Below are 18,200 nucleotides of genomic sequence, written 5' to 3'. Positions count from 1 at the left end.
GTTTGCATGCACTTTTGCTGCCAATGGGGTATTCATCCTGATCCTGAACTCCATATTGGTGAAGTTGTGCTTCCTGTGTTCTCTGAGACTAAGTTCTTGGGCTTATCTTTGACTGTAAGCTAAACTTTACACCACACATCATGCAGCTACGGGTCAAATGTACAAGAGCACTGAACATCCTCCGTGTCCTCTCTACCACCAGTTGGATAATGGATCGACATTCTATGCTAAAAAATGTATTGTGCTCTTATTCGATTGAAACTCGTCTATGGCTCTGCCAGACCATCAGCCTTAAAGATGTTAGACCCTATTCATCATCAAGGACTTCGGATCTGCACTGGGGCTTTCCACACTTACCATAGAGTCTCATGAACCTTCTTTGCAGCTCTGCTGTTTGCAACTGTCCTTACTATATGCTTCGAAACTTTGTTTCTTACCAAAGCATCCCACATGGGGTTGTGTTTTCCTTCCTCAGTGGGCCATACTTTTTCATACAATCTGTCATTGCTCTTTTTGGGCCATGTTGGTATTCGCAGGAATGAGCTCGCACACACTTTAGCTAAATATCTGCTCTGGCACTATCGTCGCTGTGCCTGTCCCATATATGGACTTACGGTCCTGTATTCAAGGCTTGGCTCCGTGCCAGCTGGCAGTCGACTTGGAGTGAGCAACGCGAAAACAAGCTTTTCCAAATAAAACCCTATATTGGACTTTGGCAGTCTTATTCCCCGTAAAGATAGGAAAGAGGAAGTTGTTCTAACTGGACTATGCATTGGTCAGTTTTTTAACTCATCATTTTCTTTTATCTGGAACTGATGCACCAGCGTGTAGTTTGTGTAAAACTCTTATAACAATGAGCCATATTTTACTTTCTTGTCATCCTTATGATTCACAATGGCACCGTTGTGAGCATGTTCTGTTATTGGTGATGGTGACACTGTCCACCTTGGTAGTGTTTTTAGTTTTTTAAAGGCCATTAATTTTTTTTAATGCCATTTAAAATTTTTAATATATACTTTACACCTTTTAATGTGGCTCCCTTTTAAAAATCATAGTTCATCTAGTTCAATTTGAAATTAGAAAATGACTGTAACATTAAGTAACTTGAAACCAGGACTGGAAAGACCAACTTCAGGTGACTGACGGTGGTTTTTGTACTTACCTGTTATTCTTCTGGCAAGCTATGATTATCATAGTCCAGCTACAGAAAGTCCTTTACAACTTGAATTACTGTAGTGTTTCTCTTGATGTTGTAGATCAGATGTAAACATTGGTTTTATGCTATTTATTTATTTTTTAACATTTTGTTTTACCTTAATTTTCTTTTATGAATTTCCTTTTTACTGGACGTTTGGCACAGATAGCCTAGCTGCTTTGTGCCATAAAACATTAAATCAACCAACCAACTAAATTCACCATTATTTATTGAACAACCTAATAAAACATTTATTTTTTCCTACACTTACAAATGAAGTAATCAAGAGTAGACGGTGGAGTCGATGAAGAGGGTTTTGAAAAAAACCTTTAGAGAAGGGATAACAACTAGAAGTAAATTTAGAAGAATGAATTTCTGAGATTTTGGAAAAATGGGCTTTCAGTCTAAATCTGAAAAAAAAAAGTTTAATATTTTCCATTGTGCAAAAGGCATCAACATTACTATTGATAGGGACAAACTTGTTTTATTGAGGATACTTCTGTCATTTGGTGAGAGTGTCAAGTCACTAGGAATTGTTACAACTTTAATAGTTTCATGATTTGTGAAATATTGGAAGCTGAAGTTCCTTGGGTGTTGGCCTTAAATGGAGGGATAGTGGATTTATATAAGTCTAAGATCTGTTCTTTAAAATTTAAAGATTCACTTCTCAATTTGTTTCATAAACATCTTAATGTAGGAGTTGTCATAATAGATTTGTATGCCCGTTTTTCTTGTAGTTTATTTTCATTCTCTGAATGTATATTGTGTAAAAATTTTGAGGGTTTCAGGTTGACAGCACTTTTTAAAAGTGTTGGTTTATATATGGCTTTCATTATAGTGTTGTCATTTTTTGTTTTTTAACAGAAAGGTCCATTTTTATATATAGTCAGTTGCAGTAGTCACCACTTTCTGCTATAAACAGTAAACGACAATGCAATCAGACTTTTACAAAGACATTTACTTGTGTATAATTTTAGCACAAAACTATTACCTAGCTTGACATGGATGCCTCATGACAGGCCAAGTTATAAATAAATATTTGTCAGTTTTTGCCATGTCTTTCACTGTATATAGCAGAAAGTGGTGACTATTGCAATTGCCATAATAAAATATCCAAATTGCAATTAACTTTATATAAAAATGAAACTTTCTGTTAAAAAACACAAATTGAAATTATAAAATAAAAAAACTTCAGAAAAGCAATGTCTGGCAATAAAATCATTCAAAGTTCAAATTATGTAACTTTTTAAAACTAATATTAGGTAATATTTAGCAAGTTTTTACTATGTTTTATTCAGTTTAAGTGTATCTAATTACACACACTAGTACAGGTACAGTATGTGATTCTCTTATCCCATAGTACAAAAATTACTTTTGGCAGTAAACACTAGTTTTGTTCCTTTTTATACACTTGTGTGATTTGAAATTTTATAAATCTATGTAGTCACAAATTATTTTGCAGCACCATCACTTTGTAGGTTCTACTGCTTTGTTCATTAATATTACACCAGTTTTCCGATTACAAATTTATGCTCCAACAGATAGATCACTGAAATTAGAAGTGATTGAGTAATCCCAATTTAACAGCTTAACAAATATGATTATTTATTGAAATATACTTTGAAGTTATTAGTTGCATACATTTTTGGTTATTTTTCTACATCCTCTAACAATTCATATATGAAATTTGAAAGCACTAAACCAAATACTATAGTTTTGATTTTTATAGGAAACCCAGATCTATGGTAGAGTAAGTGCAAAATGAAGCTAACATATGAAAATTTAAATATGTGCCATACTATAATGAGTTTTATTTGTGTAACAGGTTTAAACCTCCTAGAACTCCCTTCCTTCAGGTCGAAGATTAACTCCCAGTAGCAACAACTTACTTTGAATGATGTAGACCACGCACCTTGTAGGAAATACATTTCTGAAACGAGAACTTGTATCACATAACTTGTCCTTTTCATCTCTTCCTCCTAAATTTTTACATTTATTTCTAATTCTTAAGGATGTTGTTTTTAATGTCCTTACATTGCCAAGGCTTTATATTTGCAGTGTCATACCATATCAGTTATTTTGTGATTTACTACGTGTTAATATTTATGACCAATTTTTGTACTTTAAAGTATTATCCACATTAGCTAATGTTAAGTGCAAGTTCCTATCACATTATATGTTAGTAATGCTGGGGTTATGTTTGCATGCACAGTATTTACACGTATCTCCAGAGGTGGCTTTTTATTTTTCTGTGATATTTGTTATTCTTAGTATCAGTCAAAGAAAAGTGACTATGTAAATGAAATTAACTGCATGAAATGGAATTTATCTTCATGTTACAAATTAATAATCCTAAGTAATTTACAGCTCACCTGACAAATTTATATATGGTTTAATAAATTTTTCAAAATTTAAACTTCTTTCAATAATATTTTGCTAGTTAGTCTTAGGGATTTAAATTTGCCTTCACTTGATAGCAAGTTATTTGAAAAATAGGCTGGCCTAATAATAAACTAGTCCTATAATACTAAGCACTATTATAGTCCAGGGGTTGGCAACTGTGCAGTTCTTTGCCTACACCCATTTGGTTCCTGTATGCTTTAATGTGAACTCAATGTTGTATACAAAACATATTATTTTAAACTTTGTGAAAAAAGTTTTGTGTATAATCTGCTGTGATAGACTTTCTTTGTATGTCATTACTGTGGTTTTTCAAACATAACTAGCTACCCTCATCCTAGATGCTCTTACACTATGAAAGGTTGCTGACTCTGGTCCCAGCCAATCTCAACATTTAGTAAATTGTTTTTGGCCCAAAATTGCAACTTTTTTAATCTTGTTAAATAATTTGAACAGTAAGTGTACTGCATAGACTGTAGAGCTATTATTAAGAATCATTGCAAAAAAAACCAAAAAACTATGATTGCAGCATATTTGAGTTTTGAAAATAGAATTTGTTACTGTCCAAGTCCTTCATGCTTCACTTTCAGTCTTCTCAAACACACATTAATCAAACTTTTACTGAGTATGAATGTATATATACAAAACCACACCCACGCACGTAAGAGATATTTACATTTTAGTGAAAAATAAGTGCAGTTTCATTCTTTTCATAATATATATATATACTGATTGTTAAATAGGAATTTATTTTAAACATGGTTTCATTTGTATGTTTTTGGAGAAAAAAATCTTTTATTAAAATTAAGAAGCGCTAAATCCATGGATCTTAATATACCAAAAACAGCAGCTATGTTTTATATAACAGAAAAGGTGATTCAGATTTAAGATATCAATTGGTCAAGTTCTTTTATTAGGGTTTTATGATAGTTTGTGATATTATTTTGACGTATCTACTTGGCAAGACATTTTATTTTTCTCTTTCACCGTTTGAGGTGAAATTGTGTAGTTTTTTTATTCAACAGAGTCCATTTTTACATAAGCAATCCTTCCATGATTATAAACCACACAGTTAAATGACATGCTGTTATGAATTGTTACTAAATCTTCTGGAACATTTTCAGTGAAACATTAAAATTGAGCAGAAAATTATACAAGTATATTTGGATAATTTTATGCTCTGAACGAACTGACGTGTCAGATGACAATCAGTTTATACCTTGTAGTTCTTCCAGTATTTTTTACCTATGAAGGTACTGCATCCTAATTCTGTAAAAAAATTTATTATTTTTTTTTACAAAAACTGCAGTATGCTATTTTTTAAAGAAAGATGGAAGGGAATAAGACAATATACACCAAAAATGCATTTCTGATATTGATTAATTACTGAAAGAAAATACACTTTCCAATCACCAGAAGATTCAGATTAAGTTTATAAAATAAACCTAATCTGATATCCAAAGCTTTGTGAAGAAAAATATTAAAAGGTAAAGCTCCTGCTGAAGTACTCAAAATAGTAAAGGATTGGTGCGAGAGAAATTAGATTCAAGTGTGATGTATGTAAAAAACATGGGCTAAAGCTTACACTTTATCATATGTGAATACAGCCAATAAAATAAATACCTTTAATAAACAGTTAAATAGTACTTAAGTTTTTGTACATTGCAGCAGACAATACGTTACAACAGTTGCTTCTTTTTCCTCTGCTTGGAAGTGAAGGGATTACCATTTTAATGTCATTCGTATATAACAATTATGTTTATAATACTAGTTTTCTGAAATGAAAAAACAACTCAAAAACAATTACTTCCTCAACGTTGACCTGTTAATTTCGGTTAGACTTCCACTGACAAAAGTACATTTAATTTTGTATTTTAATGGTAATTATGTAATGGGATGCAAATCATGTTCTTTTACTATTTTTCTCAAATTTCTGTCAGAGTTGTAATTTCCATTACTGTATAGTTCTACTTTACTGTTGGAAGTGGTGACTAATAAACTAAAAACACCAAACATTGATGTTTGTCTACATTTCTTTACTGCAAAAGCTTTTATTTTATTAACTTGCAAAAAACAACTTTAGGTGTAGAGTGTCTTGGCATATAAACATTTCTAAAGCCGTGATGTTGTCCACAATACCTCAGTTGTATGCGTGTGATACGTATAAGCTAACAATAGATACTGGCTTGTTTCATCAAATCTTGTACTCTTGTTGTATTGCAGTGATATCAAAATTATCAATTCTGTGACACAGCTGTTTATAAGCTGTACTTAGTATGATAAATGTATCATACCACTGCTAAAGCCTTGGAAGTGCTTTATTCTACAGTTTATCCTCTTTTGGTACAAGGTGTTCAACAAACCAGAGTACTGTATTTACAAAGGCATCAGCTTCGACTTCCACTTTCAAAAGGGAATGGTTATCTTCATACATGTGACACCTGATAGCAAAAGATATGTACAAAGTTTAGAGAAAATATCAACTTTCGTTGGGGATGTGCAGAAGTATAATAACATCTGAGTACTCTAAAGTAAGAATTGATTTTCCTTATTAAAATACTACTCAAACTAGATTATGGTCATTGTGATAACTTCATAATTTTTCACCAAATAGTCTAAAGCTTTGATCAATTCATAACATTAGGAAAATGCTTACAGGGAAAAATAAAATCATACATACTAGTGTTTTCAAAACATGGACCTTTCTACATTATAAGTAAAATTGGTATCTAATAAATATGCACTTTTAGCATCAATAATTGCTTCTATGTTTTACCTGATACTGTAATTTGTTTGTTTCTTACCTTCCCATATAGCCATTTTAACCACAATCTATTCCATACTAAGTTTTTAAATTGGTATAAAGGATGTCCAAAAATTCAAAATTCCACTGTGTTGTCAATTAGTTCTAATCATTCTGCTATAAAACAAAAAGAAAATTACAAATCTACTTACCCGACAAACAAAATGTTCGAATAAAAACTTTTTATATTTTAAACACTAGTTTCAAATTTAGGAATTTAACATCATATGCTTGGAACAGTTTTTACAAGTCTGTCCTTAATGGAGTTAGTTTTAATGTGGAGATTTCTAAACTAGTATAAAATGATAATTACATAAGAAATTTGTCATTGACATTTTCAAATGATTGCTGAGCATAACATAGAACTTGTAGCCTCTTCGTAGAAAGTCAGAGTTTTGACCAAAAACAGCATTAATTAAATTTTGTAATGTAAATACAAATGTAGTTTAATCAATCTTCAGCCAGTCACTGTCATAGTAGAGAAAATTATGTAAAAACGGCTGGTCACCGAAAAAAGTCAAACGTTGTTCGCTCCTCTACATAGTGCCTTCTCTATTCATACCAGCCGTTTTTACAAGTGGGTTTTCTTGTCATCACGGATTACTCTCATGGTAGGTTAGCAATAGAAGTACTTGTGAAAGCTTTTTTTGTTGTTTTCAAAATGGCTGAGCTAAAAGGAAATTTTTACAGAAACTGGAACAAAGTGAGGAAAGCTTAATTTGGTTGTATGTTGTTTTAAAAAAAGATATTTGTGAATAACTCCTTGTCCCTCAATCTCAACATAAGTTCAGTTCTTTCAATGTTAGGATGTCTTGCAGCCAGCTGCCTGAACTTCTCCCAGCAGTAGATAATGTCTTTTATGTCTGGTGTAATCATTCTTCTCTGCTGTCTTGTTCAATCATCTCCCTTAAGTGCTGCAGATCCTGAGGTGAAAGTTCCATCTCATGGAACTGCACCAGCTCTTCAACATCTTCCACAGCTACTTCCAGTTCTGTTGAACGACCTATTGAAACAGTCTCCTTATCTACTCTTCCTGTTGCCTCCTCATATTGAAAACTCTCAACATTATGGACTGCCTCCGGCCTGCATAGTAAATTCACACAGCAAGTTGAAACATCTTGCCATGCAGCCACAATCAATCTTACAGGTTTTAAGATGTTGTACTTTGTCTTCCAGAATGTTGCAAGACTCAAATTAAAAATGTGTTAAAGTTGCTTGGTGACATTTCCTAAACATCATTTTTCATGTTTCTTGAAGCTGCAGATCACATTTTGATCCATTGGCTGCAAGATCAGAGTTGTGTTGGGAGGCAAAAACATCACTTTAACAAAGTTAAATTAGGTCTTCAACAACTTGCAAGTTCAGGGTCATGGTCGATGAGGACCATGGATTTCAAGGCAATTTGTTTGTTATTAAATACTTTGCCTAGTAGGGCAAAAGAATTCTTGAGGGATTTTCCTCCAGAAAAACTTTCATCAACAAAATTTGTTACAAAATTCAATTTTAAATTTATCAGCTGCTGCTTTGTCAGCAGTTTCCAGCTTCACCATGTCTTACTACACTTGCAATTTCAGCTCTTATTTTAAGTTGCCTTAAAATAATCAATTTCATTGTCTGAACTACCGAGCAAGTTTCTCTTCAAATGTTCATAAATCTCTCAGGCCTTATAGATTCACCATTTATTTGCTTCTCTGTGATCCAAATTTAGAAAAGTTTCTCCACTCCAACTATCACTGACCTGCTCTTTAACACCCTAGTTGAGTTATCACTAACCTATACTGCCTTCAGTCGAGAAAGGAAGCCCATATTAGCACAAATAATATTTGTTCTGACACCTCTATGTTTCTTAATAATTTTCAGCTTTTGCTGAATTATAATGGTTGAGTTCTCTTTGTTTGAGGTTTTGTAGCCATGATCACCTTGTGTTTAACACTTATTGTAAATTACAAAAAGTGAGAAAAAGCCAAGGAACCTTGGCAGTAAGACTAACTGGCTCCAGCATGAGCAACAATTATTTTGCACTATCAGCATTGAATACTGCATGTAACCACACAACAGTTGAGTATTCATTCATAGGTTGCAACAATAAAGGCAACATATATACATACCCCTTACTCTTGGACTATTTATTTAACAATCATCTGAGATAGTTATTGGTGAGCCAGTCAGTACAGTTTAAAGCCAATTTTATGTATTATAAGTAATGTTACTTTTCTCTATTGGTAACACACACAAATACAGCATCCACCAGAGCCACAGAAAAAGTTTTTACAGCAAAATCTTCTCAGGACAGAGTGATTGGCTAAAAAAAAGTGTAAAAAATTCCAAATCATGTAAACAGTAAATTGAAGTGAAGGTGTGATCATGTACAGTACACTTTAAATGAATTGAAATATCTTGCAGAAGATAAAATATTAAAATCTCATTATGGGAAGCAGTCCTTAAATGAGGGACTACTGTACTTACTTGTATTAGTCTGGTTAGTGATAAGGGTTGGAATTCTCAAGAATTAATATAACTGTGCCAAATAGCAAACTGAATGACAGAGTGAGTTCACATTTGTTTATTTAAAAATGGTTTCATGATAATGTGTATTTGGTGGATGTAGATAGTGAAATATAGATATTTGCTTCAATAAGTGACCATATATGTGATACTACTAGTTTAATAATGTTCAACTGTATTGTGTTCAACAAGTTCTTTTGTACATAAAGTGATATGATATTTCACTTCGTATTAGTTGAAGACACATTTTCCTGGTTTTTATTTTGTGTTCCTTCATTCTTATTTCAATTTTTGTTTGTTTCTCCAATACAGAAATCATGGCTGTTGGTGTGTTTGTCAGTATAGTTTTTATGCATTATGAACTTTAGTTATGCACGTGGTTATTGGATAAATTTGATGCTTGGTTGAATGATGTGTTTAGTTATAATTTTTTTCCAAATGTTGGGAACATGTGGTTTGGAGCAGTATAAGGTTTCATAGTTTATTGTTGGTCTAGGTGTGTGCGTACTTTTTTTTCCACAGTTTTTGAAGGAAATTTGTCGATGAAGTTTTACTTTGTTGATTTCATCAGTAGTTTCATTAGTTGAGCATAGTTTTGTAGGTGTGTTTGTTTTGTTTCCTGTGCTTAGTCCTAGGAACTGTATATTCCAATATGGGTGATTTTTCTGTGGATATCTTTCAAATTGTGTATCAGTTCTTGTGATCTTGAGCTTGAGAAATGCTATTTGGTTAGTTTTTCCTGTTTACAGGTAAATTTATGTTGGGGTGTATAGAATTAACGTGATTGAAAAAAGCTAAGTGTATGTTCTGTAGATGTGAATCCAGGTACAGAACGAAAGTCCATGCTATGTAAAAACTACACTGTAAAACACAACACCAGCATAATATATCAAATACAATGTAACACCTGCCATGACTTCTATATTGGAAAAACAAGCAGAAAAATGGAAACCAGATTCAAAGAACACAAAAAAACACCTTCACCCATTTTTGAACACTGCAAATCAAATAAATACAACACAACCATAGAAAACATCCATATACGAAGTAGGGAACCAAATATAAATAAACACAAAATCAAAGAAGTCCTACTTCTACAAAAACTAAAACCACTACCTTTATACCTATACTAATTAATAACCTAACATCTAGCTGCAATGCCCCCTACAATCCCATCCCTGAGCCATGCCCACTTGCAACTCTCTCTTTGTTAACCTGAAGATGACCTAGGAAGGTCGAAACATTGTTCTCTCCTTTATTAGTAAAAAATACCCATACCAGTTGTTGTGAGATACATTTTTAATCCATCAGCTGCAGGTGCTCGAAATGAGCATGAATTTTTCATAGATGTATATTGAATAATGGCACACTTGTATTCAACTGCCAGAAGTAGACTGTACCCTATTGCAGTGAATCAGAAGTCAAGATGTGAAACACATACACAGATATACCAGATAAAACAGTTTGGACTGCTACCCTTTTAACCACAAATTGTTAATGAAGGCTGTACTTCTGTACTGTCTTAATATCTGTCGAACTTTGACAATGTTGCTGGTTTATGAGTAGCCCTTTTGTTTGTTGTTCAGTTAACTTACTGATATCTCAATACATTAAAGTCATGCAGAAGTCATACCTATCTGAAAGTTTATAATTACATTTGAACAAGCAAGTTTCATATCAACATTTATTGTTTTGTTTTTTTACTATATCTTATCTTTGTTTGTTTACATACCTCACAGCTCTTCCATTTCCTTTCAACAATTTAAACAGGTATAGCCCTTGACTTGATGGTACTCTGAGATCATTTTTACCGAGAAGGAACAGGACTGGGATTTTAATCTGAAAATTAGTTTTAAAACATATAAGTTACTAAACTTTTTTTTATTATAATGGTTCATAACAGCCATACCACGCAATTGTTGAAGTAACACCTTTAAATAAATGCCTTCGACTCATTGTAGGAGTGCAAAGCCATACAACTTTCCTTGAAATGTTCTTTTTTGGTATGAAACAAACTACAGTAAAAGCTGGTTGAGGCATAAAATTTCTGGCTCAGACAGTGAACGTGCATTTCCTTAATTATATATAATTTTTTAGCAGAACATTACACTTGCTTGACTCAAGTGATGCGAGATGTTTGTGAATAAAGTTATAATACTGTTTACGCTATATTTATCAGAATAAAAACAAAAAGAAAACATTCAAAATATACAAAAGTACACAAAATCTTAGTTATTTGAAATGTCCAGTTTTAACTGTTCTGTTTTTTTAAGGAGCATTCTCATGCAGTGGAAAAGGGAATGCCAATTTGACAGCCACTTCATGAAGTTCATTTTTCCCCTTTCATTTTTGCATACAATTTGATAGCATTAATATAACTGAACACTCGCGATGAAGTAGGAATTTTTATTTCATCACTATCTTTTCCATTTTGTTCATTTTTGGAATATCTCTCACTGTTACCATCTTGCAATTCTATTATAGATTTTAACTCAGTTTCTCTTAACACATTCTTGTCAACATTTGCAGAATCACCTGCATCAATCTTCTTGATCAGAGTTTGGATTTCACTAGAATCGTCATAACAAACAATTTCTCCACAACTTTTGCCATTATCAAGAATAAATCTGCAGTTTTGAAAGCAATTTATTACACATTTGATTGAATGAGTTAAAAATGTAATTGCATTTAACACGTCAGTTTTCATGGTCATTTCAGATGCTCTCTTACAGTCGTAAATTTTCTGTATTTCAATTTTGTACACTGTGTAACTCCATTATCTAGTGGCTGTAGAACTAATGTTGTACATGGAGGTTGAAAGACTAAATGAACATTTGACAGTTAAACTTTTGGGTGACAAGTTGCATTATCTAGGAAAAGTAGAATATTTCTATTTTCTTGTTCCATTCTTTTGTTTAATTTGTTCAAAAATTCCTCAAATATAGCACTTATCACCCATATTTTATTATTTGCTTTTTGTTCTACAGGAAGTTGATTCTTCCTTAAATTTTTGAAACAGTGCAGATTTTCACTTTTACATATTACTCATAGTTTCTTTAGTTTTCCCATCAGCAAATGCAACCAAAAGTACAGTCAATCGTTCTTTCGAATAGCAACCTCCGGAATAATGATGGGAGAAAAAAGAACAGAATATATTAAACCAATACTTACTATAACAAAATGTCCAAGAATTTATTAACTAAATAAGAAAGTAATATTTAATCAAAAACATTTTTTCCATCTTCCTCGGGTTCTAATCCTACTTGTTGATAGGTGTGAGGTAGGTGAAAGATAGTTTTCCGTCCGCGTTACACAGGTTTTCGCCATATAGAGGGCCTTTTAGTTTGTTTTATTTTTGTCCAAGTTATGCAGGTTCCACCATATCTTTTTTTTTTTTTTTATAAGAGAAATTTTAAGATAATGTTTCAAAATTTTGATATTTTTGGCTTGTGCAGGTTTTACTGTATATGTTGTGTCTCAATCACAGTTATCCTCAGAATATAGATATGGAAAATATCAACTTGTACATCATTATATAAAATGTTTTAACAAAACATCAAGGGCAAATTAAATGTGAAGATTTTTGTATAATATATACTAAAGTTGTATCAAATCCTTTCCTGTAATCCAATAAAATGCAAATATTCCAAATTTCATTCCAAATTGTTTTATAAAAAAATGTTGCTTTCACTAAACCCAGTTAGTCCTTAATAGTTCTGCTTTAAGTATCACACTTAAAAGTGTGAATCATAACATCTAGACAGTTTGTGTCAATTCACTGAACTTACTGAACATTTGCATAATACTTCATAAAATGAATGTCTAAATATACATTAATGATAACTTTTCCCCCCTTTCATGTAGAAGTGATGATAGGTGACCTTTCAAATTTAGTTTTTACAATTGTTACAGATAATTTAGTAAGTAAAACAAATCTTAAAGTTTTATGTCCTTCAACATTTCATAAACTTAAATCAAGTCCTTGGGATTAAAGTAATACATATATCTTACTCATCAAGTCCTAATTAAGAATGTCCTAAATCTGGTTGAGGTCACAAGTTATATTTGGCCTGAAATGTTACTTTTTTCTTAGATTAAACAGTTAAGGCATTCATTTACTGCATCACTGGGTAGTTGCACTGTGTGCTATCCTATCTTGTTTATGAGGGATATGTTGCAACTGTCGCATATAGCACATTTTCAGCATTCTAGTAACTCTTTTATGTTTGTTATTAGTCTTCTACATAAATAATCTGTTTTGGTACTTTCATATAAGACTATTCCCAAATTTTGAGGATAACTGTTTATTTTTCTAATTCAAGAGAGTTAGAACTCATTTCATTGTAATGCTGCTGTTTAATCTGCTAGTTCCTGCTGATCTTGTTGTTTAACTCTAGTGCCAGTAAGGCCTATTTTCATTTTTCCCTTTTATTTCTTTTAAATACATTCATTTCTTCATTAATTGGCCCAGCATGGCTAGGTGGTTATGGCACTCGACTGATAATCTGAGGGTTCTAGGTTTGATTCCTGCACACCAAACGTGCTCACTCTTTCAGCCATGGGGTCATTATAATGTGAAGGTCAATCCCACTATTCCTTGATGAAAGAGTAGCCCAAGATTTGGAGGTAGGTGGTGATGACTAGCTGCCTTCCCTCTAGTCTTACACTGCTAAATTAAAGACAGCTAGCGCAGATAGTCCGTAAGTATCTTTGCATGAAATTCAAACCAAACCAATCTTTATTAATTTCTCTATTCAAAGTTTAAGCCTATTATCTATTTTGTATTTGAAGTTTAATACCCTGCAATAGTTCTTCCATAACACTTTCTTTGTTTTCCTCTCGTAATACTATTTCATATTTATTTCAACTCCACACTACATCTTGTCTCATTAATTTCACTACATCTTTCCTTCCAGATATATCCAAGAACCTCTAATTTCTACATAGATCAAATAACTGTGCACTGGATTTATGACCACAATACAATATGTAAATGATCTATACATCATTTTCCTAAATAATTATGAGACATTAATAGAAGAATTAAATAAAGTCATGCCCGATACGACAGATAGTTTAAAAGTTGCAATAAAACCGTTGCTTTGACATAAAATTTCTGAAGTACTGTTTTTATTTAGCCTGTGTTTTTGACCCTGGATTATTGGTTGCTGAAAAAGAAAACTTATTATAAAATAAGGAAAATTATAGCTTTTTTTTATGTATTATGTTCTTAATTTAAGATAATTATAAACTAGGATTCCAAATATATTTAACACTAACAAAACCACTTACAAGTTTGGAAGGGCTATCAAGTTTAACCGATTTGTAATCAAAGGTATTTTAGTAAACTTTATTACTACACTATTATTATATAACAGTTTCATTGTCCTGTTTAAATTATGTCAGCTACTGCATGCTGAATCCAAGATTCATCCAAAGAAAAAGACTACAAGTAAGAGAAAAATGTTGATTTAAGTTTTAAGATTTTTTTTATTTATTACTGTAACACAAGTATAAATTAATAATTATTAAAGTAGTGTATTGTACCACTACCTACTGCTATTAATTTTCCGTTTTTAATAATATATTCAAAATAGACTGATTTTTTTATTTTTTTTTTAAACTTGGAAACAAGACAAAAGAACCTACATTATTTGCATGCCTGATTGGTGAACAGTTCCACATGGTGGTTAGTACTTCTGAAGTAGTTGGCTCTTGAAAGCTAAACTGTTTTCCTAGACCTGTCTCTGTGAAACTCCTACAAAATGTAAAAAAAATAAAACCTACAACAGACTTCAGGCAGGCTGGGTCTAAATATAACATTAAAATAACTAATGATGGGATATATTATTAGTTAAAACTCAAAATCTGAGCAGTTTATATTTTCTTAATTATAGTATTTATTTACCTATTTAATTTTTGTTTTGAAACAGTAAAATATTAAATTTAACGAATATATGTACCTCTCTACAAAAATGACAAACTCACCAGTCAGGAATGTCCGAATTACTTTGGAAAGCTATAAAAAATAATCATCAAAATTTGTAATATCATTAACAATACCTGGTGTAAAATTCATATGAACTTAATAAAGATTCATTAATACAAATTACACAATTTATTTATTCCTGTGTGCATGTAGTTAATGAAATATAATTAAATGTGTAATTAAAAATAATAATACAAAGAAGAGAACAGAAATTAAGTCTGATACATGGTATACCTCTTCCTTTACAAGTCCTACTTCTACAGATAACTTTCACCATTCCTGATTGTTATTCACATCAGAGTTTTATGTGTGTGTTTCTTTCACCTTATTCTATGAGAATACAATTTATAAACACAATGGACAAATATTGGGTTTTTGTACATCAAGTATGACATAAAAGTAACATCATTATATATGATCATCATATTTTAACTTGTAACAAGTTTTTACACATTTGTCCTAATTAAATCATAATTTCAAAGCTTTATGTAAAGCTTTTATCATTATATGAATAATAATGCTAATAGTAAAGGTTTTTGTTGTTTATGCATAATGCTTCCAATTGTAAAAAGTAACCTGATGTTCCTGGAGAAGAAATGTTCACTTTTCAAAAGTACTTGGATTATAATATTTTTTGTCTTAGACGAGAACACAGCTTAGATATTTAAAGAAAAATCATAAGCAAAAACTGAACTGTAATTAATGTTTAATGACACCAACATCAGAAAAAACTTAAAAGAAAAAAAGAGTACATTTTGCATTTACCTGGTATATGTACTAAAGGATTCCTGCAAGCACATGCTTTGTATTGATCCTAAAGAATAAAAAAAATTAAAAGCAGTTATACTCAACTACAACGTCACAAATAAACTGTTTAAACTAATATTTCATTCCCTACAAGTAATGCTAATAACAACCATTAAAAACTAAATGAATTTTGCAATTACTGCTGAAAAATATTCAGAGCTCAAAACCTACAAGAGTGAGAGAATAAATGAAAACATATGCTACTAAAGCATAAAATAAAGATGTCTACAAAACCTTCATACAACTGGGAAACTTCAAAAAGGTTAACTAGCAATACATAAATCAGAGATATTTGGAGAGGTGTTAATTTTATTAAATATATGTTAAAACTGAGGATAAAACAGCTCTTGTTGTGTTACTTATGAAACAACTACTTCCAACTTTGATCAATCTGATGGTCACAATGATGCACTATTCTCATTATAATTAACTTCTGTAAAGGATGGTAAAGTCAGTTTGATGATTATGGATATGTATTATAGCCTGACATCATAACTCCCTTTGTATAACCAATTTATACAGGGGATGGCAAGGTCAGTCTCAGTCCACAAATCTTGACAAAAGTTTCCACAGACCACTACATGTGGATGCTTGTTTCTAAGACCATACTTAACAAACCAAAAGCTGCAATGAAAAACTTAACGGTTGTGTGTACTCAAATTGTTTTTCTGAGTTAAAGGATATTTTTTGTAACTATAGCCTTCAGTTTTTAGATGAGGATGTAGAGCATATGATGTGGATTCATAATTTGATGCTGTCTTAAATGCACTGCTCTGCAAGATGAATATTATTACACTATTTTTGAAAAGTTGTTTCCTTTGACTTGATGCTCATTAGCAATTAGTAAACTCATTGTTCATATTTGTCATACTCCTCTAGCAAAAAGTCTGCCCATGGTAGCAATGCATATTAAATGGTCTAAAATTCACTATGAAGTAAACATTTATAGTTGTTAAGCATACAATCCATGGCACTGTAACTTGCACCTGTGGTGACACATTATTGTAACAGCAGATGCAAAATATTCTCATAAGATGTGATCAAGTTGTGTGTTAATGAACTTGACAGGTTAATGTGAATAATAAAACAAAATAAATAATACATACTGGATACTGGCCTGCAATATGAATAACAAGAAAACCCCCATGTGATCCACCAAACAGTAAAAGTTGAGCCCTATTTATATCTTCTCTTGTCAACACATTTTCCACAGCAAGCTGTAAAGAATAAGTATATATATTGAGTTTTCATATTGTCAGAGAGAAAACTTTTTTTTTTTTAAATCTTGAGAAATCTTATTGGGAATAAAAGAAAAATATTTGCTATTTATAAGGAAACTGACTCAGAGATACACACAACTAATAGATTTAGAGTTTCTTAGAAACAGTAGTAAAGAAAATAAGAAATTGCAATAACACATCTTAAAACTGTTTAGCTTGAACAAAGATCATTAATACAACAAATATCTTTCTTCCAAATTCTACAGTCTTCAATAACAAAATGTTCATTTATAATGCTAATTTAACTATATAATAAATATTTAATTAAAAAAAATCACATAAATACATCTGTGTACATACATTATAATTTGAAAACAGAATTGTTTCAAATAAAATGTGAATTGTATGGAACTGAATGCCAAAAGTGTAGTGGTGAGTACTTATTATTATTACCTATTACTTCTCTTGAGGCAAGTCTAATACACAAATCATATATAATGTTATTTCTTGAATATTTATAAAAAAGAAAAATAAACAAACTTATACCATTAGGCAACAAAACATTACTAATCTGCAGAGCAATCACATACTTGAACATCCTTAACATCCTGGTTTCCAATGTTACCGAGCAATGAGTTGATGCTATGTTCACCAAAACCTAATGAACCACGAAAATTCACTAAAAGAGAAAGAAAGAAGTACTGTTATATCCATGTATAAAATGAGAACTGTTACTTTGACTTAAAAACATAAACTTACCTAATAGTGAAGCAAATCCAAGTTTTGCAAAAACTATTGGATAAAGAGCATATTCTGGTATGATTAAAGAATGAGGGCCACCTTGAAAGAAGTGAAAAAATACAGATGTCAGTCAGCTTTTATAACATTGTGAAAATTATGTAAATACATAATAATTAATCTGGCTCATGTAAAAACTCAAAAAAATTAAACTATTACCTTATAAGGTTATTGTAAATACTCCAGTACTAAATATCTATTTTGGACAAAACTAAAGTATTCAGATGACACTAGTTTCAAATTGCTATGGTAAAACCATGGTACTTTAAAACATCAATCTTTTACTTCAGTAGAGTTAAAAATAAAATAAAAACATGAAAATACTGGCACCTACTATATTTATTATCATTTACAGCTGAAAAAAAAAGCTAGTATAACCTACAATACAAAAAGTTTGAAAAAATTTAAGAAATTTTGTGTATATCTGTCAAAATAATTAGTTTTAAACAAAACTCACTTAATACTCAATGTATTGTAATTTGT

The 18,200-nt window shown here is 31.4% G+C and overlaps 2 protein-coding genes across 9 annotated transcripts in view; one reads left to right on the top strand and one right to left on the bottom strand.

Annotated features, from left to right (window-relative positions):
• Positions 1-5,608, top strand: part of LOC143240566 (uncharacterized) — a 72,298-nt gene extending 66,690 nt beyond the window's left edge. For all 3 annotated transcript variants that reach the window (XM_076483215.1, XM_076483216.1, XM_076483217.1), the window contains one exon: positions 3,021-5,608. In XM_076483215.1, the coding sequence (XP_076339330.1) occupies positions 3,021-3,026 (6 nt within the window). In that variant the 3' untranslated portion in view covers positions 3,027-5,608. The remainder of the gene's footprint in view (positions 1-3,020) is intronic.
• Positions 5,609-5,610: 2 nt separating this feature from the next.
• LOC143240565 (acylamino-acid-releasing enzyme-like) overlaps positions 5,611-18,200 on the bottom strand; it is a 69,164-nt gene continuing 56,574 nt past the window's right edge. For 3 of the 6 annotated variants that reach the window (XM_076483210.1, XM_076483212.1, XM_076483213.1), the window contains 8 exons: positions 17,679-17,759; positions 17,510-17,598; positions 16,806-16,916; positions 15,658-15,706; positions 14,892-14,922; positions 14,553-14,661; positions 10,636-10,742; positions 5,611-6,036 (listed from right to left, as the gene is read on the bottom strand). In XM_076483210.1, coding sequence (XP_076339325.1) covers positions 5,919-6,036; positions 10,636-10,742; positions 14,553-14,661; positions 14,892-14,922; positions 15,658-15,706; positions 16,806-16,916; positions 17,510-17,598; positions 17,679-17,759 — 695 coding nt within the window. In that variant the 3' untranslated portion in view covers positions 5,611-5,918. Of the gene's footprint in view, positions 6,037-6,399; positions 6,516-10,635; positions 10,743-13,749; positions 14,072-14,552; positions 14,662-14,891; positions 14,923-15,657; positions 15,707-16,805; positions 16,917-17,509; positions 17,599-17,678; positions 17,760-18,200 lie in introns of those variants that run through there. The other 3 variants (XR_013021818.1, XR_013021819.1, XM_076483211.1) reach the window with 3 other exon arrangements.

Source organism: Tachypleus tridentatus, chromosome 13 (assembly GCF_004210375.1).
Source record: "Tachypleus tridentatus isolate NWPU-2018 chromosome 13, ASM421037v1, whole genome shotgun sequence".
Classification (NCBI taxonomy): domain Eukaryota; kingdom Metazoa; phylum Arthropoda; class Merostomata; order Xiphosura; family Limulidae; genus Tachypleus; species Tachypleus tridentatus.
Note: the sequence above shows the minus strand (reverse complement) of the source record. Positions and strands in the feature narration are given on the sequence as shown.